The sequence below is a fragment of the Falco peregrinus genome, chromosome 1 (genome assembly GCF_023634155.1).
Source record: "Falco peregrinus isolate bFalPer1 chromosome 1, bFalPer1.pri, whole genome shotgun sequence".
Lineage (NCBI taxonomy): Eukaryota > Metazoa > Chordata > Aves > Falconiformes > Falconidae > Falco > Falco peregrinus.
In genome coordinates, this window is record NC_073721.1 from 123,008,335 (window position 1) to 123,035,883 (window position 27,549).

At 42.3% G+C, this 27,549-nt stretch overlaps 1 protein-coding gene across 2 annotated transcripts in view; it reads right to left on the bottom strand.

The window, feature by feature from the left end:
- IGF1R (insulin like growth factor 1 receptor) overlaps nucleotides 1–27,549 on the bottom strand; it is a 194,940-nt gene that overhangs the window by 8,792 nt on the left and 158,599 nt on the right. The window contains exons 9-20 of one of the 2 annotated variants that reach the window (XM_005242437.4): nucleotides 27,039–27,206; nucleotides 26,627–26,831; nucleotides 22,147–22,433; nucleotides 20,512–20,648; nucleotides 20,018–20,177; nucleotides 18,881–18,983; nucleotides 17,380–17,450; nucleotides 14,899–15,128; nucleotides 14,514–14,624; nucleotides 12,282–12,441; nucleotides 9,894–10,023; nucleotides 5,197–5,331 (exon numbers count right to left, since the gene is read on the bottom strand). In XM_005242437.4, the coding sequence (XP_005242494.2) occupies nucleotides 5,197–5,331; nucleotides 9,894–10,023; nucleotides 12,282–12,441; nucleotides 14,514–14,624; nucleotides 14,899–15,128; nucleotides 17,380–17,450; nucleotides 18,881–18,983; nucleotides 20,018–20,177; nucleotides 20,512–20,648; nucleotides 22,147–22,433; nucleotides 26,627–26,831; nucleotides 27,039–27,206 (1,897 nt within the window). Of the gene's footprint in view, nucleotides 1–5,196; nucleotides 5,332–9,893; nucleotides 10,024–12,281; nucleotides 12,442–14,513; nucleotides 14,625–14,898; nucleotides 15,129–17,379; nucleotides 17,451–18,880; nucleotides 18,987–20,017; nucleotides 20,178–20,511; nucleotides 20,649–22,146; nucleotides 22,434–26,626; nucleotides 26,832–27,038; nucleotides 27,207–27,549 lie in introns of both variants that reach the window. The other variant, XM_005242436.4, reaches the window with a different exon arrangement.

The window sequence follows — 27,549 nt, forward strand, 5'->3', positions numbered from 1 at the left end:
CCTGCAGTCCCAGTACAGCCCCTTTCCTTGCCCGGCCAGCAGCCTGGTCCAGCGGCCAGCCTGGGTGCCTTTCCCCATCCCTGCCAGCCTTCCCGTCTAAGGTCACCCAGGGTCACCTAAGCCTTTAAGTTTGATTCTATAAAACAACAATACCATTTTCCTACCTGCCACAGATTTTCATAAAGCAAGCAAGCAATTCGATTTTATGCTTTCATTATCCCTCACTGCCTTATGCCCCAGCAGCAGTTTACTAGATCTCTGCATCAGTGCACGGAATGGTTTTATTTCTTAATAAAAAGACAAAAACAAATGAACAAAAAAATCACTCCTTTTTTTGAGTAACACTTCAGTCCACCACAGAGTAACGTCTTACACAGTCTCCACAGTCCCTGTCTAGAACAAACCTTTTGACAGAACTGTCATCGAGCTGGAAAACCCTGGACTCTGAAGCCTGTTGCTGTGCACCACTGCCCACCCACAGTGGGTCCGGAGCGTCTGGGAACCCTGGCCTGAAAAAAACCCAAAGGAAAACAATCCCCTCCCGCCAGAAACTCACTCCTTGGGCAATAGCGTTGCATTTCCTCACAGGGTGCACTGTTCTCAGCTGCTGCATTCGGGATGCAAACACTGCTGAGAGCTCGTAACCAAAACAAAGGCAATCTCATTTGAAGTGCATTTAAAGTCACAAATATTCCTGTTGGAGCTCAGCTGGCACAACTGTGCATGAACAAAAGTCAGCCACCTGAGCACAGCCTTGTGTCACCAAAAAAGAAGCTGGCAAAACCAGTCTGTGCTGGGCGAACTCCCCAGGTACTCAATCCTGTATTGTAACAGGCACGTAGACACGTAAACACTGCTAAACCAACCGCTTGTTTTTGAGTCTTTAATAAGTCTTTCATAGCGAAAGTGAAGCCGAACTATAAAACCGCACTATACCCTCACCCACAAACGAGGAGGAAAGCTCGAGACATAAATATATAAAATCCATTTCTGTTACTTCATGGCTGTTTCCTTTCCAGCTGACTGCTGCGTCCCTGAATAGAAGCCTTAGCGGGAGCCAAGAACACTGGGTATTCGCTGGCGCTTCGCCCTGAGGCCTAAGGGCAATGCTAAGGAGATACCACAAGCAGCGGAGTAATGCATGTGACATCAGCACAAACAAGGACACGTGATGTTTCTTGTAAGCCATTCCAGATTTAAAAACCCTACAGAGTTCCCATAAAAGGATTTTTTTTTTCTTTCTAACTCTGTGGGTTCAAAGGCCTTGTTTACGTTATCTTAAACAAAAAAAACCCCAACTTTCCAGTAGACAATGGAAGAATTTACAGGCTGTTAATACGACCTGAGCGGTTTTAACAAGTATGTTTCTGACTGGTGGCAAGCGAGCTCAAGGAAGCTGGAAGCATCATCATGAGATACAGGAATAGCCAGGGTCTCTCTCATGCATCTTTTGCTCAAAGAACTGAGCAGAAACAGAGTTACTTTTTGTACCGAGAAAACAAAAAAACAGAAAATGCAAAGTTACTATAGAAGCTGCATTCCATTTGAGTGTGGTGTTCGTACTTTGCATCAGAACCAATTTGGCGGGGGAAAGTGAAAGGATCTCTCCCATTCTGCTGTTGCTACATGCTGACATTACCTCTGCACAGCAGACCCTGCTTTCTAACAGAGTGCTCACCAGAACAAAGGGAAAATCAGCAATGCGTAAATAGTCTAGTCATCTACAATACATGTGGGGGAAGCAATTTTTGCTTCAAAAACAGAGTGGAATTCCAGCCTCCACAACTTTTAAAAGCCCCATGGGAACACACTGTCTGAGAGCTTCAGCTGTAACAAACCTTCTTGCCACACAGCCATCACCTGATGAACACTGCCATAACAATGGTAGTACATAAAAACAGAATTTATTACACAGGAAGAGAAGAAAAACAGCAAAGCTTCTCCTGGCACTGTCTTATTGAACCATCTGTCTTACTGCATGGTTCTGTCTGTAAAACCATGCAAACTATGCCAAGAGGGTGTAGCATAAACAGAACTGAGTCTTGTTTCACCCTGTGCAAGAATAAAAAGCCTCTCGAAATACCGTCCCCCCTGTGCTTAGCCCTTTGACAGGGATTTACCACCTCTCTGAACTGCGAGACAATTGTGCCGTAAAATCCCCCTTTGCACAAGCCCCCGATACAACCAGGCTGCAGAACAGAACCCCTCCAGTTCTTCAAGTTCCTTGGTCTCTAATCCAGCTAGAAGCTACCGACGCGCTGCTGCCAGGGGCTAGGAAAGCACAGCCGCTAACAAGCGTTACTAACATCGCAGTCCTAGGAGAGATGGAACATCCAAGACTGCTTGCACCACCTAGCAGTTATGTGGGGTGTGGGGGGGGGTGGGGGCAACACGAGGCCCGTACGAAAACCGCTGCGCTGGATGGAGCGTGCACGGCTGTGTCCCCACTCATGTGATCGTCGAGGTTAAAACCAGTAGATTGTTCTCTCTCTCATCTCTCCGTTCTCATCTACGCTTCCCCACAGCAGCCCACCTCCTCCAACCGCTCTGGAGGTTTTTGTCTGTCAGTGTACCCCCCTCTCTACAGAAAGGTAAATTTGTGTTCTGCCCATAATTTTAGTTGTTTCCCAGGCAAACCGATTTAAAGAAAAAAATAATCTCTACATTTGTAGCCTACCACATGAGATATTTGGAATTGCGGCTCCTGGCCCCCTTTCTCACTTGCTTGCACACAGTACCAAGCACAAGAAGCATACTGACTTCCCTGCAGCAGGTGGGCTTCGCTTTCCTGAATTAATGAACTATCACAGACCAGTCAGCCTCCAACAGTAAGGATCTGTGCTAAGAAATACCTTCCACTGGCACAGACATGCCCAAGAAACCTGTCTTTCAACAGAATTTTTTAGCAGCCTCCAAAAAAAACCCCACCAAGAGGACCCCCTATTTTACGAAGGGTTTCATAAAGTGCTTGACAAAGCCGTTGCCTGAAACATGCTGGGGATGCACGGCAAGATCCACACGCCATTTCAGGGCTCTTGGCAACTCTGTTCCAAGCACCCTTCTGTCCGTTCAGTAGTTTTCCTGTTACCTGAGGTGCTGAGAAGCCGGTTATCAGACAGCTGGAGAGGAACTCTGCCTACAGACCAGGTCTCCGGGCCTGCCAGCAGCGACACGCGCCAGGCTCAAGACTGGCAGCAGTTGTCAGGTTACCGAGTGTTGCACAGCATCTTAACAGCATCTTGGGAAAACGGGATGGAAGACAGGGAAAGAGGCAAAAACATGCAAAGAAAAAAGCACCATAGTAACGCAAAAGCCGTTCTTTGAGTGCCGAATGCATGTGCATAGAACAAAGGTGAAGATTATTCCTGGAGCTCCCTACTGTTATTCCTACAACTGCCTATTTGAATTTCAGCAGGCTTAGGGGTCTGTCCTAATACATAAGACCAAACAAGCTGAAAGGGAGCTAAAGCAAGTCGCAATAAGCTTCTAAGCTCAATATGTTCAAATGTTTTTGTTTTGGTTTTTTTTTTTTTGCATTTTTGACAGAGTCAGGACATTTTATACACAGCTATATCACCAAAGAAAGATGCCACACGCCACTGGATGTGCCTTAGTTCCGAATTCAGCACTGTTCCTTGCTCTGATGGAAAGAAGTGGCTAAATCCAAAGGAAGATTCTATTTCTTTTACTCTGTATCTCTGCGATGTCAGGGTAACGTCTTGGTAGACACAACTAACATGTGAAGAGCTTCTTCATTAAAATCAGCACAAAAAAGGCCTTTGCTCTTAAACACTGGTGCAAAGATTTGCCCTGCCAGACATTAACCAAATTCTCCCGCTTGCAAGCCGGTTTCCCTGGAAGTGGGTTCGTCCAGAAGCAACACCCAGCGGGCAGGGGGGTGTCTCTGAGGAGGAAAGAGAGCGGCCGGTGGGCTGCAGTAAAGAGAGCTTCTCGCGGTGACTCCCCGCCGTCGCCCTGCTCATACCACACACACCCCAGGTTAACGGGGAATTTCTAACGCTGAATCTCTTGCTGAGTTCGTTCTCACCGTAGACTTGTGTGTTTTTTCCTGCGGGCTCGGGGAGCTGACCCCCTTCACACCCCCTGTTGTTCCCCCATTTCTGCCTGCTCCCCCCCTCCACTACACCGCTCTGTGTTAAACAATCCCCAGTCAATCCGACTGCCAGAAATTCTCCACAGCGTAGTGGAAGGGAAAGAATGTGAAACTGAGGAATCACATGGCAGCTACACCTCCCCCTGCATATACCACCCACCCCCCTCAAACAACAAAACAACGCTGCCTGTCATCTGAAACCAAAGCCAGCGCTCCAGCCAAAAAAGCTCTTTTCCTAAGAATCCCAAGCAGCTGAGGCCCTTAAGTGATTGTATCCCTTCTGTGGGCCTCCAACAAATTTCAATAACTGCAAGACGCAGTATTTCCTCCCCAAAAGCCAGTTTGGGAAGTATATCAAAGTAATAAAGTCTGAACAACCGAAACGGCTGTACACAAAAGCCAGCAGAAGTATTTCAACAATGTAAAGCTAAAAACCGAAGCCCGCTGCATCACACCCCTCCCCGGCCGCAAGGCTTTCTATCGATTCCAGGGGCAGGCAAAGGTTTTTCTGTGCGCTGCTCTCTGCGTTTACGGGAAAGGGAACTGTTACCAGGGGAGATTTGTTTATCTCCATGTGATGAGCACTGTGACTGAAATAGCAGATCCAGCGCTGCTTCAGACAAAGGAACGATACATTCATTTATCTGTGTGCTGAACTAAAAAGTTGAATTCCACAGCATTTATGCACAATGCATTCCCCTTGTCCTATGCTCTTTTTTCTCTTCACACTTGACAGAATTACTTTAAGCAGAAGAGACAAGATTGAGACACAAAGTCTTCTGCTGTGCAAACGTCGCTTATGAACTTGTATTAAGTCTAATTTTATTCAGGAACATAAAAATTAGGTTTTGTTTCCTTATTAGAGGAGATAGCCCAAAGCGAGATTCTGGCCACAAGCAAAATTGTTTGCCAGTATGTCTAACTACTATAAAGTACTAGATTGACGGAGACTGTTCAAGCAGCACCTCACATTATGATCACTCTTCAATAACCCCTCCTGTGGTAGACAGGGCAGAAGAGGACATCGAAGGGATCAGGAAGAACAAACGGCACTGAGCACAGCAGTAACTGGTGACACTTACAGCATATCAGGGCAATTGTCTGGCTTTTCCAGCAGACCTCCTTCCATCACAAAGCGGAGCACTTGTTCATTGGTCATGCCTTGGTACGGCTGCTCCGCTAACGTTGCGATCTCCCAAAGTACAACACCGAAAGACCTGGAAAACAAATCAGACCTTTAGAAAGCCAAGCAATCTTTACAAGGATATTTTTCCTAGATGATGCTGAGCAAGTAGGTGTCCATGGGTATTTTCTTTTACCAAAAAATTCCAACTGCTCAAAAATATGCAACTATGGTGACAGCCACATCACCTAGCGTAAGAGACTGTTGACTTCAAACACCTCTAGCTGATGGTGAGAAACAGGCTTCCAGTTCTGAATGACTCTTCAGAATGACCTCTGTAAGAAAAGACTGGTAATACTATATCTCCATTTTTCACACCATACAGCTCAGAGCTGGCCATGATTACGATCGCTCAGTGGTCCAACACCATTTGGTTACACTGGTTCTGTACAGGTCAATCCCTGAAAACAGCTCACTGCACTGACCAGAAGCCTCCTAACCCAGAGGAGGTTTAAGCTGTGAGCTTGACAAGAATCAGCTTGCATCTCGCCTCCCTCTCCCATGGCTTTGAGTTCAGACTTCAGGCATACCGCGAGGTGGGAAGAACAGTGGAGAGGGGAAAAGGAAAAATGCAGGTATGGGGCGAAGAAAAAGAATTTAAAACCTCTGTTCCTATCTCTGTGCTTCCTGTACAGAGGACCTCAGACTGGATAGACATCTGATTGTTAAAGTCCGCAAAAAGATCCCTGTGTGGCTGGGTGCAGGGAATCAAACCTTCCAAGCAGGTAGAGAAGCTGCAAAGACTGGTTATTGAAAGGTAGCTCAACAAGCCCTGCTCCCCCAAGCCCAGAGATAGCAAGAAAAAAATCAATATATTAAAAAACCTAAACTCAAATTCTTCATGTAACATATCTCAGGTACTCCTGATAGCCGTTGAGAAGGCAATAAACACAGAACTGTAAGCTCTCATTCCAGTGGAAGCTGCTTTTCATCTGAAATACTTGAGTCACACAAATCCGATTTGAAAGCTGCGTCTTTTCCCCTACCGCTCAAGCAAGCCGAGAGCTAGACAGCAAATGCACGCCACACACCTGTGCATCCCGCCGCCCTGGCCACTAAAAGCAAGCAAACCAACCAACCTCTGCTCCCCAGACACAAACCCACTTCCTTGGGTAATACTTTCCACTTATCCCTCTGCTTTGGTTTCTTCCACACTCTAAGTCAAAGGTGCAAAGTAAGGATCAAGGCATTTGGCACAGCAGCAAGCAACAAAGCCAATTTTTGAAAAACACATGGAAGAAATGTGAACGTTCTCTGGCTTCTTGTACCAAGGGCCTAAATTTGCTGCTTCAGCAGCAAAACATGTAAGCCTCCAGGAGAAACTCAGTTATCCCTTTTGCAACATGTATGTAACTGCTCCTGAAAGGGAGCCTTCTGGCTCCTTCCACTAACTACAAAGGACCGCAGAAGTGAAAAAAGAAGCTTGTCTAATAATAGCAATTGATTACTGGTGAAGAAAGATAAACACAGTTATGTAATTGGGTAGTTTGAACTTACGTATTGACACTTTCTAAAAATATCTCCATTTAAAATTAGTTTATTGAGCAGACATGGCTCAAATTGTCTGTCCTGCACTGAAGAGTCATCTACTTTTAGAGCTGCTGCGTGTGCAAAGAAAATCTAGATGCAGTCTTGCCTTCTGTGGCTAAAATGCTGAGTCAAGTTTAGAGAAAAAAAAAGCGTAGTTTCAATGGGGTATTGTTATGAAAACAGGAGTCCAGTATTATTAGCTGGCAGTTACGGTAGAGTGGTTTTATCTTTCAGTTATCCACTGTATCTAAAATGGTTTGTATTTGGAGCCAGAAGCCACAGACAGGCTTGCAATTGTTTGCCTTCCAGGGGAGGGAGGGACAGAGGGTCAACTCAACATTCTGGTGCCTTTGAAGCTGCTTTGATCACTGCAGGAATAATGAGACCAAGCCTTGCACACCTACTAGTCATATTATCATAACAAACAAACATGTTGCTCCTTCAAGATAACTACCAGCCCTGAAAGAATGCAAGGCGCTGAAGACTTATAGAAATACACCCTCACCCTGAACAGTATTACCTCAATTTTAAAATGTTCTCCTTCCCTAACTACAACAGAAACAGTCTTGTTTAATTACCTCATTCTTCAGTCTGAAAAGCAATAAAAGAATGAATTGCTAAAATAAAGTTCCACCATTCAAAACCTCCAGATATTCCTTTTGCAGTTTGCATTTTCACCTTACGGCTAGTAAATACCGGGCTCTGACCACTCGCGCAGTTTTGTCTTTTTGACATTCTGTTTCCTAAAACTGATCTTGAAGAACATAGAACCAGATGTCAAAATAACCTACCAAAAAGGCAGGAAAAAACAATCTCAACATTTTTTACTGTTTGATGAAAAAAAATGGCCCCCAAAACGGCCAAGCTACACAGTTTACATGAAGCAGCTTCAAAACCTGAACCAATACCAGCAGTCAGGTGATTTTTCCTGGCACGAAGAGACCTTCAAGGTACAGTGTTTGGTCAAAAAGTTATCGAGAAGTAAACTGGAATGATCGCTTTGGGCATAAGCAAATCAGGTAAATAGACACTACTTCATGAGAGTGATGAGTCAAGCTCCATTACATTGCAAATTCAGATGGAAAACTCTGAATCTATAGCTGTAGATACCCACGGCAAACGCAAATGTATTTGTGTTCTAAACAAGCAGCATATTCCTCACGCTGAACCAGGGGTTTTTTGTACCTTAAGATACTACACCTATGTAAACCAAATTTCAGAATAAGTCACTTCCAACAATTAAGCTGACAAACCATCCCAAGGGGTAGCTGTCTGAAATACTGATGAGAGCTGTGGAGCTAGTCTTCATAGAACATTTTCTTCCTCTCGGTGCTTTCAAGTCAGATTTTACTCCTCCTCCTCCTAAGTTTTCCAGCCTTATAATCAGTAAGCTACTTTCCTTGGTGTGATTCTGGCTAGAATATTTCGCACAGACTGTCCCACTGATAAACTGCCATACTGTTTGCTCAACCCTGCTTTGGACCGATGAATGCCAAATCTTGTTCGCACTGCAAGGAGAGCTCATGTACTTCCTGCAACAGCTAAAGCACTAATTTAACTCCTGATGCTTGATTTGGCATCATATCTGGGTGGGGGGGTGTGCGTGTGTGTGTCTAGAATTTGAGTTATGTTTAAACAATAACGTCACTTAATATTTAGAGGTTAAAAGGAAAGCATGTATGGAACAAGTGCAGTACGTCAAAGCTGAACACCTGACCCGCTGCAGTCCCACTTTTGATACAATGGCTGGAGATGACGGCTGGACTTGAAAAGTTATGGTTGTGCGGTAAGAACGGGCAGGTCTGCCAGCTCTTCAACTCCAGGCTCACTCAGCTTTACATCTGCAGATTTTCTAGCAATATATTCCAAATTTACGTCTGCTTTGTGAAGCCATTACAAGTCCCAAAATTCTTCTACTGCAGGGGGACTGCCAAAAGCATGCCTGCACTGTTCCATTAGATAAATGGCCGATACAGGGCTTCCCCCCTTCAACTCCAAGTGGTTATTTTCATCTATTTCCAAGTTTGAGGGTTACTGGATTCATAAATAAGTTACTAGCCGTACACAAAAAAATTAAAGTAATGTTCTGGTGCTGTGTTTTTTCATGTGCTATATTAATTCCTCTTATGACCCTTTCACTTGAAGCTAGTGCTGTGGACGACAGTCCACTGACTCCCAAATCCTCCAGCTGTTAAAGAAAATGCAGTTTACTACTAAAATACCATTCCTACTGACTTCTAGCCATTTGGAGGCAATCAGCTGCCAATTCTGTAACAGATCAGCAGTAAAAAGATCTTGTTAGGAAGGCAGAGAAACCATAAAAGACAGAGCAGAGGTTTTGCCAGTACACGTTCATCTTCTGCCAAGTTCTCCCTACCTATCTGCAGAATTTTGGGGGTGTGTGTGGAGGGGGAATTGTTCCAGAGTATTATTTCTTCTAAGAAGAATATTTTGAAAGCTCCTGAATGCCTCTATTAATAACTTCACAAATACAGCAACTAGGCAATGTGCTTTTAAAGAAAAAAACCAATTTCTGCATTTTGCGGTATATAAAACAAGCAAACAAAGCTCCAAATGGATATACGCAAGGGAGAACTCCCAAGAAAAAACCTGCTAGTGTACACAAACCATCTGCGGGAAAGCGGAGTTATTTACACAGAAGGTTTTGATAGAAAAGCAGGTCAGCACTATGAACCTTTCTATATTCTTGGCAACTTTTAATGCTTTTCTTGAAGGAGGGCAATTTGAAAAATGACAACTTGCTCTTCCAGGTGAAGGTAATGTTTTTCACTGCACAACTGATTTTACAACCCACAGCAGGAAACAGGCCGCCACTTCCAGTTTTGGAAATCCATGTAATTCTGCTCTCTCCGAGAGCAGAATTTAACCTCACAAGTTTTTGATTTTTGCAATGTAAACACAAGATATAAAGCAGAAAGCTTCACAGTGGAAAAAAGTTACCTTTGAAGAGACAGGAGAAGCAGTATAGTTAAGTCTACTACAACAAGAGAAGAGGCTAGAAAGAAGAGGGACTAAAACAGTTTTTCGAGGCCCTTTTTTTGTTACCAGACATCGGAGTGCGTTGTGAAGACTCCATCTTTCAGTGATTCAGGGGACATCCAGCGGACAGGCAGCAAACCTTTCCCTCCTTTACGATAATAATCTGTCTCGTAGATATCTCTTGTCATGCCAAAATCTAGAAGGTATAAATGTTTTGAGTTTGCATAATAACACGATGAACATTTCCGCTTATTACAAGCCACTGTGGCCAGCAGAGAATCACAATTTTGTGCAAACAATCTGCAATCCGTTACCACAACACTTTACTTTGCAGGCACTTTAGATGCTGCCTTAGGGCTGGTTAGCTTCCCTCCCAACAAAACCAACAGATGTTTTTACCGCTGACTTCAGGGGGTGAGAAGTTGGAACGACATAAATGTATTAATATTAAAAGTTCCAGGATTTATGCTCAAGCTTTGCAGTAAGCTAAATCTTCTGAAGGCCATGTAATTCACTACTCTGTTCCCAACATTCAGTGACTGACTCTCCTTTTCGAAGAGTGTAAAGAGCTCCTTTAGCACTTAATACTATTGTCTTTAACTGAAGAATCTCACCTAAAGTAGTAAATGCTTCTCTCCCATTTTTTTCCTCTCCCCAAAGGTAATTTCCAGTTCCCATGTAATACACCGTTCCAAATACTACAGAGGATTAGGCTATTCATTCGTGACTAACACAGACGATTATTAAAGACATACTTCGGGTTATAAGCATGTCCTTATCTGTAAATGCATAAGCATTTGCAAGACTTGGATGTAACAATGCTCATCTCCTGATGGTAACAGACTCATTCCAGCATTTTCTGTCTGTACAATCAGTTTGATGCACACATAACTGCTGGGTCTTGGACTAGCTTATTGAAACCAGTTACTAAGTTTTTGGACACGAATGAAAAAGTTAATAAATCAGGTGGCATCACATCTCTTGCTATTATTAAATGCTGTATGCTAACATAACAGAGCTAGGGCAAAATTCATTTTATCAATAGACCTGTAGGTGCCCGTTTTTTTCCTGGGAAAAGTGGAGTGGAAAGAGGACAGGACCCCTCCAGTTCTCAGTCATTATTACCACTGCATGGATGTCATTGTTACCAGGCTTGGATGAGTGATCCAACACTGATCCTCCTCATTCCTGGTCTGCTACGGACACCGGTACCCTCAGTGATTATGACTAAAAAGCCCATCTGTGCAGCTATTCCATCACTCCCACATACCAGGGTGACTATCCTGGCTGAATGGAAAATTCTTTAAAAATGTAATGCAAATAAGAAAAAGATACACAACGAGCATAGGATAGTGTAGCATAAAGCTCCTCTTCTGAGATAGAAACACTCTGAGTTGGCGTGTTCTAGTCAAGATGCTGCTAAACTGTTTCTATACGAAGGGATTTTCAATACTAGTACACAAATGAGAGCAGTGCAGCATATTTCATGAAATGCTTTCGGGGTAACCATGTACCATATTAAAGGGAAGAAATACACCATCTTCAGTTCGAAGAATTGTAAAACATGCTGGGGAGGGGAGGAGTGGAATGGGAAGGATTCAGGCTGACTTCCCTCAAACCTGCAGAAAATGCACAAAATCCCCCAAAGACCTTATTTCCTAATTAACTGACTCAAAATGAAATCATTTTTTCTTTTTCCCAAATGACAGGATTACTTACACAAATTATCAAAATAGCTGAGTTAAGCTTAGAGAAAAAGAATTAGTTTCCTACAGCAGAAGGCTGTTGCTATACATGTTATTTTAATATGCACAACTCGAAAACAGCCAAAAGCTTAAAATCACCCTCTCTGGAGAGAATTCTGAAAAAACTCATCTGACACTATTTTGGAGGGGTGGTGAAGGGAAAAAAAAGTGGTGTTCTAACAGCAGAGCAGAAGAAAAGCCATTCTGTTGCCCGGAAAGCAGAACTTCCAGTTCAGACTGGAAAGCACCCAGCTGAAGTCAAGCCTTACATTCCACTTCCAAATCAGATATGCTTTAAAATACTCCTAAAATTCTTATTCCTGTATCAACAAACAGGAGGTGGAATTATTTTTGCACACAAACAAAAAAAGCAAATGACACACCAGTGGCAACTACGCCATCCACCCAGATGTCTGCAGCATCTGCACCTCAAATCACTGCTGCACTAGCTCTTTTTAAACCCCCACACTATACTACTTCCTCACTGGAACGTAGAGGTATTCCAAGAGCTTCAACTCAGTGTTGACTGCTCACAGGTCTTAAATCACAGCAACCCTTCATAAGGAACACATTTCGTTCTGCAGAAATTTGAAATAGAGCTAAGTTGTAAAAGCTCTTTCAAGCAGCTTTCAAAAAATTAAAATGCCTTCTAAGATACTGATTTTTCAGGATGATGCTTTTAGTTTGCGTAAAAGTCACCAAAGCCCACCTCCAATTTTCACTGTGAAGTCTTCTGCCACCATGCAGTTTCTCGCAGCAAGGTCTCTGTGAACAAATTTGTTGGCGTTGAGGTATGCCATCCCATCAGCAATCTCTCCTGCCATCTGAATCATCTTCTTCAGAGTTGGAGGTGTCTGGCCAGGATTATTCTGAGCAAGATTAAGAAGATAAAACAGGTGGGGTGAAAGAAAAAGTGACTATACTATTTCTACATCAAACTGTAACGTATTATTTTTTAAAATTTTTACTTACCCTTACCCCCCTTGCAAAAAAAAAAAAAAAAAATTCACATTATCACAATTCAGCCTGCCACGATCCAGGCTGAAGAGAAACTCATGATTACATACACTATAGCATCTGCTTAGTGGGAAAACTGGCCATACCAAGCTGGGTTACAAACTGAACTCCTAAACAGCTATTTTATTACAGGACATTCTGTTTCAGGGAATACAAGCCAGAAAGACTTTTTGGTATAAGGGTGTTATCTTACGCCTATGAAATGTCCGTCCTTCTGCCACACAAGTTCTGAGACACAAAGCAGAGCGCTTATTTTAGAGACTTCTGCTGTTCTACCATCTTCACAAACAACCAGATAATGTTAAATGATTTCATTACTTGCTCCCCATTTCTCCATAACCAGATGTCTCTTGAATTGTTTCTATTTGTAAATAGGAGAAAAAGCTTATGGGATAATTTCTTCTGAAGCCAATTCGCTCTTTAGTACCATGGATACATGGCTTCTGCCATTCTCATCTCATGGATGAAGGAGTTCAGGTACTTATACGCAATCAGTTAAGTCCCACCATCCTTACCAGTATGAATTTGCCTAAGCCTTACACCCTCTGAATAACTATCGCTGACGGAGTAAACCGCAACCATGGCGTTACATACTAAATGCTGCTAATGACAAAGATCCTAAAGCGCACAGATCGAGTCACTGAACTTCTTCACATTCCCACCCAGAGATTAAACAGTCCCTTACCCAGCCTTCCACGGAAAGTGTTCGTGTCCAGTCCCGCAACCACTTTCAAACTGTGTTACTTTGTGTTGCGATAACAAGACATACCCACTACTTCCAGGCTCCCAAGAGCTGAGTGCAACATACCTCATGGGAGCCCAGAAGATCCAACCAAGAAAGCCCAGATGGACCACCATGAGTTGAATCCCCAGGGGGCATAGGTATGGAAGCTGCATGGTTAAATTATCAGTAATGCCAGCGGTCAGGCAAGTCCTCCATCCACACCTTGTCGAAGCATCATGCCTTCCTCCTCATACAGGTCCTCAGATGACTTTATTCCATGCTTTACATGCATATCAAGGAAGGCAAGGAATTTAGGCACAGGCCTAAATTCAGACTGCTTTGGAGAGCATCAGCATACAAGACAGAAAAGCCAGGTACAGAGCTCTTCGTTTTGGTAATTTCTATATAATACCACTGTCTTTTTTATCAACTTTGTTGAATTCAACCAAAACTATTTCGTATAAGCTGAAACATTAATAATAATAAATGCTAGTTGTTTACTTTGGCATTTTCTGAATCCTGTACTCAGTATGGTTATTTTCTGTATCCAATCTCTCAAGCAACTGTTCTTGCTACGTGCAGTGCCCTCATTCTCTTGTGCACATATAATGCTCGTGTTCTGTTCCTTTAAGTTACTCACATCAGAATTTCTAGACCAAGGACAAAAGCTGCTGAGCTAATTTCCTATATAGTCTACACTATGATTTCAGTGGCAAGTGACCTATGCGTCATCTATATTCTTCAGACCCTGTATCATATGTGGCAATTGTAGCTGTTACACTGATGGTCAATGTGTTAGACTAGACATATTAGCTAAGATACTAGATTTTTACTTTCCAGCAGAGACAGTAGGCAGGGTATACAACATGAAACAACTACCCAAACATGCACCCTTCATATAGCCAATTTTTTGTTTAACATCTTGACAAGAAATTAAATTAGACAAGAGACTTAATCCAAATCTGGAAAACAGGACGCAGTAACACAGGAAGGGACCTACTCCATGCAGTACATGACTGTTTGCAATGGCTACCTCATGAAACAAAGGTGTTGCAAATCAGAGCAGCCCATGTTTTGTTATTAAAGCTTAAGGAGAAGGACAAGAAAGGGTAATTGCCTGCTGCTTCCAACGTGATGCTGTTTCATTCAAGACGATTCTAACTGAAGAAAGAAAAAAACATCCAGCGGCTCACGACTCACCTCTGTGTCTGGCCTCAATGATCTCAAGTAACTTTTGAGGTCTCCACGTGTCATCAGCTCCATAATAACCAGCGTAGGCTGGCCCTGAGAAACAACGCCAAGCAGCCGAACCTGGAAGAGAAAAACAAATGTTCAGTTACAAATACAGCTAATTAAACTGCAGTAATCGTTACTCATGTTGATATGTAGCCCCAAATACCTGTGAACCTGTGGGAAAGGTTTGAAAGTAGATTCGATTCCACCTTCTGACTCCTGTTTCACAATATTATCAAGTAGCGCAGAGCTGAAGCTAGAATTCCAAGTTCCCACTTCAGTGAGCGAAGACATGCCCTGGCCGCCCTCACGCCAATAAGCACCACAGCCTCGTTACATTTTCATGACTTACCACGTGGTGACAGTTGAACTCCTTCATTACCGAGGCCTCGTTTAAGAACTCTATCCTCTCACGCATGCTTGCGGACTCATTGACGGTCTTGATGGCCACCCGGGTCTCCGGCTCGTCCTTCACCACTCCCTTGGCTATCCCCTCGTACACCATTCCAAAGGAGCCCTGCCCAAGCTCCCGACACATGGTGATCTTCTCACGGGGCACCTCCCATTCATCTGGAACATACACTAAGGAGAGAAAAAACAGGCCACGTGTTTCACTTCTGCGAGTGGTGCGATCACTCACTGCTTTACGATACCAACTGCCCAAACAATTTTACTGTAAAAAACGCTACGCACAATGCTGAGACCTTGCACCATACATGTAAATAGTCCGTGGTCTTTCCCAGACATAGGTAAGTAGATGCTTGGCACGCCAACAATCTTGAAGAAATGTGTAGATGGACCTGAAGTGGCCTCACTAGGCTACTGATGCAAGGGGACAAAAATAAGGAACCTCAAAGCACAAAACAAGGGTGGGAAAGAGGCCTGAATCAATACTTCAGGCCTGAGCTTTTCTTGGGATCCTTGATTTTCTAATTCCTCCAGACAGCATCAAAGATACTTGATCATCTGTATCAGTTCAGTGCCTGCTGTATTCTCCATTAAACAGATTGATTTTATGACTAGAGGGAAACAGACTCTCTGATCTAGTAGGCTCTTCGCATGAAACTATTCTAATCACTTGCACACACACTGTTGCACCAGTAAAGGCAGAACTTGCTGCCGCTGCAAGTCTTTGATCTGAGGCAGAAGAGAGATCTCAGAAGGTGACTGCCACGAGGGAGGACTGCCTCAGGCAAGAAGACATCCGAGTAGTCACTGATGCTGCTGCCTATCAGTCACTGAAGGAGGGGACAGTTGTGTCACATGCTCTGGATGGGTGAAATGACAGGATGCAAAAATAGAGGATTATAGCATGAACACTGACAGACCTTTAACCCTAACGGTGCTGCTATAAAAAAATAACCATAAAGTCTTCCACTGCTACTCCAGCTCAACCCATGAGCCTCCTGGGGGCTTTTGGAAACACTGTTCTGGCAAGAAGCCTACAGCAGTAGCACCAAACTAAACCATAAGCAGAAGAAATGATGCCTCAAGGAAATTAATCTAATATTCCAATTTCCTCCTGCGCTCGAAGAGCTCCACAGGCACATAATCCATACAGTACAGGCCCATGCTCATTACAGACAACCACACCTCAAGGTGGGGGTGGGGATTAATTATCTAACAAGCAAGGGTTCCAGTAAGAACACAGTTGCTTTTTGTATTATTTTTTTACTTCATTCATTTAGCCAGAAAGCTGAATTTCCAGAGTTCTCCATTCTACAACAATCACAGCACAAGGGCTTTCTGGAGACGCCGAGGATCCCTGGACTGCCAAGCTATTCAGGTCCTGCTGCTGCTCAGGGACAGCAAGACAAGAACTGGCAAGCTCATCTACACCATCAGCAGGCACAGCTTCCTGCAGTGGTGAAGTACAGGAAAGTAACACAGACATACGGAAAGCAAAACTAAGAAAGCACACTGTTCTAGCAACAGCAATTTTGCTTTAAAGAATTTTTATTTCCTGGATGGTTTTAAACACTTGAGCATGATCCACATTGTGTCTCTCACAGAAAACTTTAAGAAATTAAAGATGCCCCCCAACCCCCCACATCTGATTTTAGAACTACAGTTATTTCGCTCTTTTAGCGGAGCACTCAGCACCAATACACCAGCTGGGATCTAAACACTGCCACAGTCTAAAACCTCTGAATACTGTCATTGCCAAATATATACATCAGTCACAAATACATTAGGGCAGTCTGAAACTAGCTTTAAAGAAAACAGTTTGCCAGCTAGAGACAAACAGGGTTATCTATACTCCAGATAAGAGAAACAAATATGAATTACACTAAACATCCGAGTTCATTTTACGACAAAATTTCTGCATGTGGTGTGTCTAGAAGCCCAGAATATTGCTTTTCTCTTTCTCTAACTGTGAAAGGTTGTTGGAGAGCTTTATTGACATGGGAAGTAAGGAGAAAGTATTTTTTAAGCGCTACCCTTTTCCACATGAGCAGTACCCAGAAACAAGCAGCGGGTTTGTTCCAATAGGTCAAAACAGGGCTTAAAAGGGCAAACATTAAAGATTAATTCATGAATTCCTCCTTCACTCCAGTGAAAACACCACTGGATGAGTAGATAATCTGACAGTGAAACTAATGCATCCAAATTAGCCTCAGCTGAATAATCTACAGAAAAAAACCCTCAGAAACTCCCCAGTTTCAATAGACAGGTGACATTCACTTATTATCAGTGATGGATTCCATGGCTATGCTAATAAAACAAAGAGAGAAAGGTGTTTTACAACATCCCTTTCAGAGTTTCATACCTTTCAAAGTCAGATACAGACTATGCGAAAGTAAAAGCATCACAAGCGTATGGCCACACTTACCATCTGAAGCGCTGAAGTACTCGGGGTTCACAGAAGCATAAAGTACTCCATTGCCCAGTCTGTCACTGTTCCTGTTGAAATATATTTTTTCTTTTTTAATCTTTAAGCCTAAGTAAATTTCAGACCACCTCTTCTACAGCTTTTCCACCATTTGCTCAACCACAGAGTATTATGTACTGTATGTGGAGAGCTTTTCAGACAAAGGGGACAACCCGATTTCTTATTTTACCTCACATAATCAATGGGAAAACATCCCAGAATAGCTTTCCCAGGAAAACTGCAGCCTTCTCTACGCCAAACCAGTACCAGAAAAACGTAAACACAAGGTACTTTGAGCTGCTGAGTAAACTTCGTTTAAGAAAGGCTGCTGTACAGTAATACAACCCAGGAGACTTGGGGCTGCGAACACACTTTGACATCATCTGCTCTACTGTGGGAGAGAGGTGATCTAGCAAAGTGCAAGGCTGTTTTCAATGTGAAATCCCATTCAACTATTTTATAAGTGTTTCTATTTTATTTTACAAACACACGCATACTGTCCCTAGCTGTGTCCTTCCCCGCCCAGTTTTACTGGGGTAATGCGGGGTGATTTTCAGAATAAGATTTATTAATTCAGTGTGAGAGCTCTTGCAGAAGGCAGGCTGTAGAAATCACATTATCAACCAGCTGTCAAAAAATCAAAGACAAAACTTTCTTGTGGGTTAGAACAACAGTTTGAAGAAGTAGTTATCAGGCATTTCACCTAGGAGAGCCCAAGGGAAGGCCAAGCAGCTATTGTACTTCACTAGATATAAAGCCCTTTCTAGAGTACTTGAGAAGAACTGGTACTACTGTCTGCGATACTACAAGTGACTTAAAGCTGGAAATAACAGGATACTCAACGAGCATAATTTATGAGTGTAATAAAAAATCTCCATACCTAGAAAGTTGCAAGGCTGAACATTTGCACTGACTTCTATTAAGTTATCATTATTTATTTCAATTAAATAGATTAAAAAAGAAACAAACTAGTTACAAAAAAGAAAACTGAGGAAAACAGATTAATAGAACTGCTCCCAAGACTGCTCTGTCCAGAAAGTAATTTTTCAAGTGGATATAAAGACTTCAAAAAACCTCTAGAATTTGCAAGAAATCAAATTAGCCTAAACAGAACTAAGTTTCTGTGATTTATACTGACTCATACTTCAGTCAAATCTTCTGATGATATAGGTTCAGTGTCTGCCATCATTGTCCCAGTAGATATGTTCCTGACAAGCCCTCCTCTTCCCTCTCAAACATGATACTGTAATAAAAAGCCTCTTCATATCTCAAGCAGCAGCCAGATGCTCACTGGTAACTCTAAACCACCCCCTTTTACACACCAACAAGGCAGAATCTACTTCAGCTTCTCGAGTCCTCTGAATGCCATTTCTCTTTTTAATTTGTAACTTGCTCTACGAGCACAGATTTGAAAATAAGCATTCCTCTCCTGCAGTTGTAATGTAGAGCATATACAACTCACCTCTTTTTGTTAAAGACATACAGCATTATCAGCAGTCCCCCAATGATGAGCAGGAAAGCAATAGGGAGCACTATTATCAAGTGCAGGAAGTTCCCATAGTTTGCTGCTGCAACCAACAAGAAAACAATTGTATTAGGGTTTGTATAAAATCTCCATTAACAAAGAAACATTCAAAACCCACTCAGTGTATTTCCATACAGGGAAGAAATCAAAGTACTCATTTCCTTGTCTGATGTGGAAAAATGTACTCAGAAACGCTCCCTGACTGCAGATGAGTAGAACAAGGAAACAGACAGTAAAAAGCATCAATTTTGTACAGAACAGCATCTGTCTGGGGTTTCACAAGTTATGCTTAAGGACTTAGATTCCTCAGTGAACAATATGTAATTATTTACTTGCATATTCACCTTTTTTCCACCTTTTGTTCAACTTGCAAACACTGATACTTATATTCAGAATATACACACACTGCTCTTAACTTCAAGTTCTTCCAAGTCCAGCAATTCGAAATCCAAAAAGGAACAGAAGATGGGGGTTTCAGTTTTCTGTGGGTACATCTGCTCTACAACTAAATACGGAAGTTCTTGATGGGGTCTCTGTGGACACTACGGTGGTGTTCTTCCAAAGTATAAACCATTCCCACTGCCAGGACCAGCATCAGGATGTTATCTTTATGTAACATCACTCGGAGTAGGTCATATGAAAAAGCGTTTTGATATTCAAAAAAAATCTGCCAGCCAAAAATCTAAACAAATGATTTGCTTCTTGAATTATTTTGCAATTTAAAGCAGGTGTGCCTTATTGCCAGGGTTTTGTACAATCCAGCTCCATGTTATGGCTAACATTACATTCCCAACATAGCTGCACATCACAGGAAGCTACAACAGTGTGGAAATGCATGCATTTTGCACAAAAGAAAAGGACCACACCTCAGATACACCTCCTGGATTGTCAACACTTGCCAAAAAAAAAAATGGAACAGGAAAGAGTTCCCAAAGAACCATCAGTAAATAAGAGGAGTATTCAGAGTATAGGCAAGAGGCTCATGCACCCAGCTACATACGTAAACATCAGGAATTATTAAAAAAAGACAGTAGTCCCCCAGTTTGACACAGCCAAAACCCATTTTTGTCTTACATTTGGGTTGCACATAGAAAGAGACTGGCTCAGTCCATGACCCATTTCCAGCCAACGAAGTGGCCTGAACTCTAGCAGAATAGTTTCCAGGGTTCAGATGAGTGAGTTTAGCTCCTCCAAGCTTCTTGTATTCCTGCCTGGAAACACATTCCCGCTTTTCCTAAAACAAAAAAAGCAGTTTACAGTTCATGTTAGTATCTTCACATTCCTTCACTCTTGAGAAAACAATACAGCTGCAGGCTAAGCTAGTTTTTCTAAGTAAAAGCCCCATCTGATTAGCTGTTCTTCACGCACCTTAAGGAGGTAAGTGGAATTAAAAAACCATCAAAATAAACAAAATGAAGGGCACGCTGGTTGATGCTGGGTGTTTGAAATCACAGTTTCTATCTTTGGTCTGCTGCACTGCACAGAAGCATGTTAAGAAAGATCCCACCTTGTGTATAAATTATGAGTTACAAGACGTAACTCTTAACAGACACATGTCAAATCCTCACCTCTCCATGCTGACCATATTTGATTTCATACATTAGTATCAGCCCATTTGGATTCACAGGCTCTAACCACTTCAGGTAGACAGTGTTTTCTTCTTTTGCTTCCCATGCTACTGTTCCTGGAATGTTATCTGCTCCCTCTGTAAAATATTTACAAGCAATGTGAGAAGAATACCTATGTCTGAAACAGGAACTTCGGCAACAGCTGAGGAAAATAAGAGGTTCTTAGTACTCTGTAGGCATCAAAGCATTGCAGTGGGCACTATTCAAAGATGCAGAGAACAAAACACATTGGGCTAGGGGCCCACTGGAGAGATTAGCCGTCCCTGAACTGCTGGTGGCCAGAAAAACAGCGCAGCATACACAGCTTCACCAGGTATGGGCTCTGTGTTAGTCACTGCGCTCAGGGTGCCAAAAAACCCCTGTTTATCAGCATCTGATTCTTTCTTCCAAACTTTGCACCACACCAAAACGGTGCTGGTGGCCGTTCCCACCAAATGTGGGATACCTGTCTGCAAGCAGCTATGAACGCACCAGGTCTGCCCCACTGACATCCCTTTCCTAAAACACTCCATCTTAGGAAACTTAGCACAGCTTGAAGCCAAGTCTCATCGCAATTCAGGAACTGCTTTATCCCTATTTAATTCCTGATAATTTTATGTGGTTTATTCAAAATTTAACAGAAATATAAAGACCATTTCAGTCTAAGAAAAAAAGACCAATTCTTAAAAAATACAGTTGATAAGTTTAGAAGAAAACAGAATTGTTTAGCCTTTAATTTTCAGAGCCATGCGCTAAAAATCTGGGAACACTTATTTCCTTTTCCCTGATCTCACAGATTTCCTTATTTCCTTGAAATAAGCAATACTTTTTGCTTTTTTACAGGCACAGCTGGATCTGGATTATGATACTCTTTCCTTCCAGAAACAAAACAAAATTGCTACCATTCTGCATCAAATATTCCCAGACATCTGCTAGAGTCAGAAGCTCTTTGCTGGATGCAATGAGCTTACACTAAAATCATCTCTATTCTTCTCAGAAGAAGTACAATCTGTAGAAGTCCCAAACACGAGTAGAGCATTCAATGCCTCCTATTTGAAATACTCTAGATGCCAGCGATTGGGCACAAAGCAACACAGTAGCCCTCCTGTTTCCAGGCTGGACAAATGCATGGTCATTCTGTGACGGAAGAAACATTTGGCAAACATTCCCACCAGCAAAACTAACATCTGCAAACAGTTCAGAGTGAACACAGCAAAACTAAACATTAGCTGAGAAATGTTCCCCTGTCTCCATTCAGCGTACAGGGAACTGCAGGATAAAACCTTTGAACCCACCATGTCTGTGGGTCTCACCTGTATATCTGGGAAACAGATTCTCTCATAATTGTCTCAGTAGTCAATGCACGCACTTCTACCCTTCTCCCGATCACAGGACAGGCTCAGTATGTCTCGCTCAGTACACACAAGAGACCAGTCAAGGACATTAAACTACTGTAACAAAGTTTTATATAGTTCCAGTTTATCTTCTTGCATAGAATTTTTTTATTATACCCCAATGTTTTCGTACAGTACATCCTCCCCGAGATGGATCTCTCCCCAGAAAATAAAACGAAGCTGTATACTTGTGAGAGCGTACCTGAAGGCATGGTTCTTGCAAAGACAAAGTTGGAAGCACTACAACCAAGCGTGTCAGCTTCATGGTTGCAGCTGTGAATATCAATGCGGTAAAGAGTAAAAGGCTGGAGATGGGAGATCACAGTTCTCTCCTTGCCATCCACTTTGGTCTCAAAGAACGGGTATTCCACCTCACTCTCCTCTGTGTCAGAAGCGTTGGTGAAGTGATCTGTCCCAGTCGCATTCCTGTTTCGAGCAGCCAAAGTGGCATTTGCGATTCGGAACACGTCCCTCCGCTTCCGATCGGGTCTGTGAAGCAGACAGGTAGGTACAGAAAAGGTCTCTTTAGAGAGAATCTGGTTTTTCGCCAGCTCCAGGGAAACTGTGCAAAAAGACCCGGTAAAACGGGTAACTCTGCTATTAAAAAAGATAAATAAAGGAAACTGCAAAAGAAGATGAAAGCTTTCTCTCAACCTGAACCTGCAGGACGTCAGTACATCCCATTACCCTCTCGTCTGGTCAGAAACCAACCAAAACTCTGAAGCTCACACTGTGCCCCAAGATTCACACACAAACTTCTGACCTCACACAATAAACCAGATAGCAAAAATAGCTTCACTGTTGCCTAGATTAGTATTTAATGACAGTTATGTTGATGCTAAAGGTTGAAAAGGTTTGAAGAAAAAATTGATTTGAGGTTTGCTGGACAAGCAAAGCTAACTCTCAATAGGTTGAACTTTCTTTTCAGTTGCAATGAAATTACAGACCTTTGAATGTATTGTGCTGAGAAACGAAACTTTGGAAGGCGGCTGAAGACTGCGAATGTTAACCACTGCTAACGTGTGGTAATCTGTATCTACTTCTCTCACCCAAAAGCTCTGCAAAGGAACAATCTTCTTATATGAGAAAATACAGCACTAATACTGTGTATAGCAAAGAGTTCACCGAGCAGTTTGCTTTGCTTTACTGGCATCCGTATGAAATTTAGGCAGAGTTAAAAATTTGAGGATTTACAGCAACACTACTACTTTGTCATTCTAAGAAACTGTTGCAGTGGACAGGCCTGACGATCAGCGCAAGCGTCAATATGAAAATACTCTTACAATCATCTGGATGGTATTAGCTAACCAACACATGACTGCCACACGTTTGACTTGTCACTTGGTCTTGTGTCAGATCCAAGGCTGTTTTGCACAGGGGCACTAACTACAGAGGGCAAGCTGGCTTCTCCAGCTCCTGCTCTTTCAGTCTCCGTGGTCTGCAGGACTGCTCACACCTGGAAAGCAATGCACCTGGGGAGTTAAAGAAGAATGTAAGAGTCACACTACAAAAACAGCTCTGGCTTGAATCCTAGCCCACCTGAAATCCCTTAGCCAGTGCCCCTGTAGCACCAGGTCAGTGCAAGGTTATCAGGGACAGAGGTGAAGTCTAACACATTTCTATGAGAGAGCGAGTTACAAACCAGGCAGCTAGGGCCTCCCTCACACAACAGGAAGATGACTCAACAGGAGAAGTTCATTCACTGTCAAATATACTGTCTTAGTACACTCAGCCACAAAACAGCATGCTGCAGACAGAGCCAAAACCAGGCTGACTTGGTTTTGAAATCTTCTGGCAGAGGTTGGATGAAATTTTTTTTTAGGACTTCACTACAAAATTTTCCAAAATCCTTTTACTATGTCTTCGGTAGTCGTTTTGACACTCTCAGATGCCATGTAAACCACAGCACAGAAATAAACGAAGAGAAGGAAAAAAAGCTTCCTAAGTTACGAAGAAATTGTTTTTTAGCAACATACAAGCAAATGTCTTAACTTGTCTGTGGGGTATGGGGGAATTTCATAGGAGAGGTAAGCACTTGCACCTCCTTTACACTGGTATTTATGGACATTACTAAACCTATTCACCTTGCTGAAGATGAGTATTCATTTACTGCTTTAACTCAGTGAAAAAGAACTTCTGAACCACTAAAAGCGCATGGGATGCCAACAACAAAAGCATATGCCAATGCAAGAACCCAAAAAGCATGACTTAACCTATTACTGCTTTTATGGGATGCATGAAGTTTCAACTCTTTGGTGGTATCTGGGTGGAAGAGGAAAAAAACCCAGAAGTATTACAGGCCTACCTTGCCTTTGGGGGAAAAGATAAAGCAACACAAAACTTGCTGAGAAAACTACAGTTCTATCAGAAAGAAAAAAAGACCTGCAGGATAACCACAAGGCAAACATGATTAAAACATCAAGAGATTTGACACCACTGCTTTTTGGTCAAGCAGCTTCCTGCTTTCATGAAAGGCACAGATAAAGACAAAAAACAAGCATCCAAGGAAATAAGAAAAAGTCTAGAGATAAAAACATGAGAATTCATCTATACTGTTAAGGGAGAGGAAGGAAGAGAAATGCAAGACAAAAACTAAAAATAACACTATAAAAAACAAAATCAAATTGAAAAAAAAAAGGTGGGTCATTAACATAAAACTAGGACTTCTCATACTTTATGGCAATTTTTACGTTACTTCTCAAATACCTTCTGCTACACACAGAGGCCGTCTCATCCTGCTCATTAGAGAACCAAAAAACTTGAAGAATAACTCCTCCTCCTGTGGTTGTGAATTTTCAAGACTAACCAGTCCTAATGTTTGAAAGCTACCTCACCACTGCAGTAATACACTTGGGGTCATCCAGAAGTTGCACACAAGATTAGATCAACAGGTTTTTTGAACAACCTTAAAGCCATTCAGTCAAATATTTTCATGCTGTATTATATGCTGCATCTCTTTCATAATTTCCTGGAGACAGGTACAACACTGGAAACAAATACCACTATTGAGGCTTGCATTAACACATCAATTACAATCTCCCTTGGGAAAGAAAGTGAAAAGAACAGAAAAAAAAAAAAGGCATCAGCAAGTAATGAACTGCTTAGATTTGTCCCATGGAGATGTCTCACTAGCTCATAATCTTTAATTTCCCTGACATACAGCCTCTTTAAAGTTGCTTGGCTATGCAGCTATTTTCTCAGCATTGTACTTTCCTTATCTGCCCTTGCTCTTGACAAAACATACCCTTATGACAGTAAGTTAAGAAAAAAGGGAAACAGACAAGTTATCAGGAAATTCTTTGTGAATTGGACAGTTTGTTTGTTACCGAGTTCAAGGTTCTATGAATTTCCTTTGGGAGGGGGGGAATGCAAGAGAATTTGAGCGTAGGTAACATTTTAAATGACAAAGCTTTGGTGAAATAGAAAAATTCCTTTGCAACAGACTTGCAAATAGTTTAGACCCAATATGTGCCTTTCAAAACTCCTTGCAGTGCTATTTCATGAAGTTCAAAATCAGATCACATTTACAAACTTTTCACTTTGCTCAGGAATTACACCCTGGCCAGTTACGGTGGCTGTTACTTCTCTGTACCTCATCTTTGCTGCTGGTTCTCAACATCAGTAGGGAAACGCTGCAGAAGTTCAACCACAAATGCTACGTGTGACTCAAACCCAGCTCAGACAGAACACGTACCACTTCCAAAGAGAGACAGTACTTAGTTCCTAATTTTCTGGATAATGCCAAGAAGCACTGCACATATCACAGTCCCGACCCCAAACAAGTCAACCCAACACATCCTTGAATAAAGGTCCAAAAAACCACAACAGAGTGTAGCATCAACCATTTTTAATGAGCAGCAACCATACACTTTCGAGTTCTCAAACACAACACTACACCATACACTTCACCTGCCAACAAAGACAACAAGATAACATACACGACTAAAATCTGATTGCTTATAGACTGTAACATAACAGCTACGCACTGTGTGCTAGGCCCCAGGATCCAATTATCTAAAGCAAGAACAGCTTACATGAAGGATAAATTGGAAACTCAAGGATCAAAATCGCCAATTAATTCAGTAGTAACTACTCTATGTTGCAGCATAAAATCATTACTATTCCACTTAATGTGTAAGCGGTCGTGTTTATCATGGAGGAGTGGGCGTATTTAATACTTCTCTGCAGCACAGACCCAGGAAACCAATACGCCCTTTGCAATTAGTGCAGTGAGAAAGGAAGACCAGTTTCAATTCTGTGAGGTGACTATGCCCTCCATTTCAAAGCCAAATAAATCTTCAGATTAGGAACACAAGCACTTAAATGGCTATTCAGAGAAAGATCACATTTGAAACATTTTGTCTGCCACATGTTGCTCACCTCCGAAATCCTTATAGACAAAGAGCTCCTCAAGTGACTCTTGACTTGGAAAAGAAAGCATCACTAAAGTCCTTCAATGACACAGCTAAGAACACTCACTATTAGCTAAAACTGAGAAAGATACAAAAATAATAAAAAGAAACTGCAAAGTAAGGCTGCGGATTGTATCGCATAAAAGGAAAGGTGATGTCTATGTGTTTCAGGTGTTATCTATGTATACTTTCATGTCCAGGAAGCCTCAGCTCTAGGAAATTCTCATTATTAGCCCCACTTGCAAAGAGAAAGTGTCCAAAGTCCATTACCTGGGGACAAAGATGGAGTTGTGAAGGAAGTTCTCAAAGACTTTCCGGTACTCTGCTTCTTCCTTCTCAGCTTGCTTTTCTGCCTCTGTCTTGGGACAAGCACAACAAGGTCCTTTTTCTCCACCACATCCCTCTGGCTTGGTGGGTTCAGTAGCTTCTTCTGTATCAATGGTCCCATCAGCATATCTTCGAATTGGGACTTTATCTTAAAAGAGAAGAACAGAGGCAGCTCGTTTCTTTTCTCTCTGTATTACAAATACAGCAATAATCCCATGTTTACCCATTCCTTTCTACTTGCTGTTACACACAAAAGAGTTGCAAAGCAGGGTACAGGCTTTAGCTCTGGTCAGTAAAAGCGCACCGGCAGGCTGAGTCACAGGCATTTCAACACAAGCGTGTTTTGTTTTCCTACCTTTGGAGCAGTAATTGTGTCTGTAAAGGTAACTGTCCTGAGGCTGCTGCTGCCATCGCACGATGTAGTATGAAAGGTTGCCATTGGGAAGAGAGGGAGGATTCCATTTCACAATCAGTTGGGATGAGGAGTTGGATGCTGAAATAACATCCAAGGGAATGGAGGGCACTGGAGGACGAAAAAGAAAAAGGGAAGTATTTACATCTACGGCATCTCCAGTGTATTTCGATGCAAGCTTTTGAAGTGAATCCCAATCCATTTCTAGACTGCAAGAAAAAAAACACTATCCTATTTCAAAGAAAAGATTTTCTACTTATGACCCACTAACAACACTTACTAAGGGTTCGACTGCAACCACATACAGCTGCAATCCCAAGCCGTACTTCAGTTTACCTTGACCAGCAGAACAAAGTCTGGAATCCTAACTCCAAAACACTCACACAGTTCCCAATGAAAATAAAGTATAAACCACCACAGTTCTAATTCAAATCTTAATGCTGCTTTCATAATT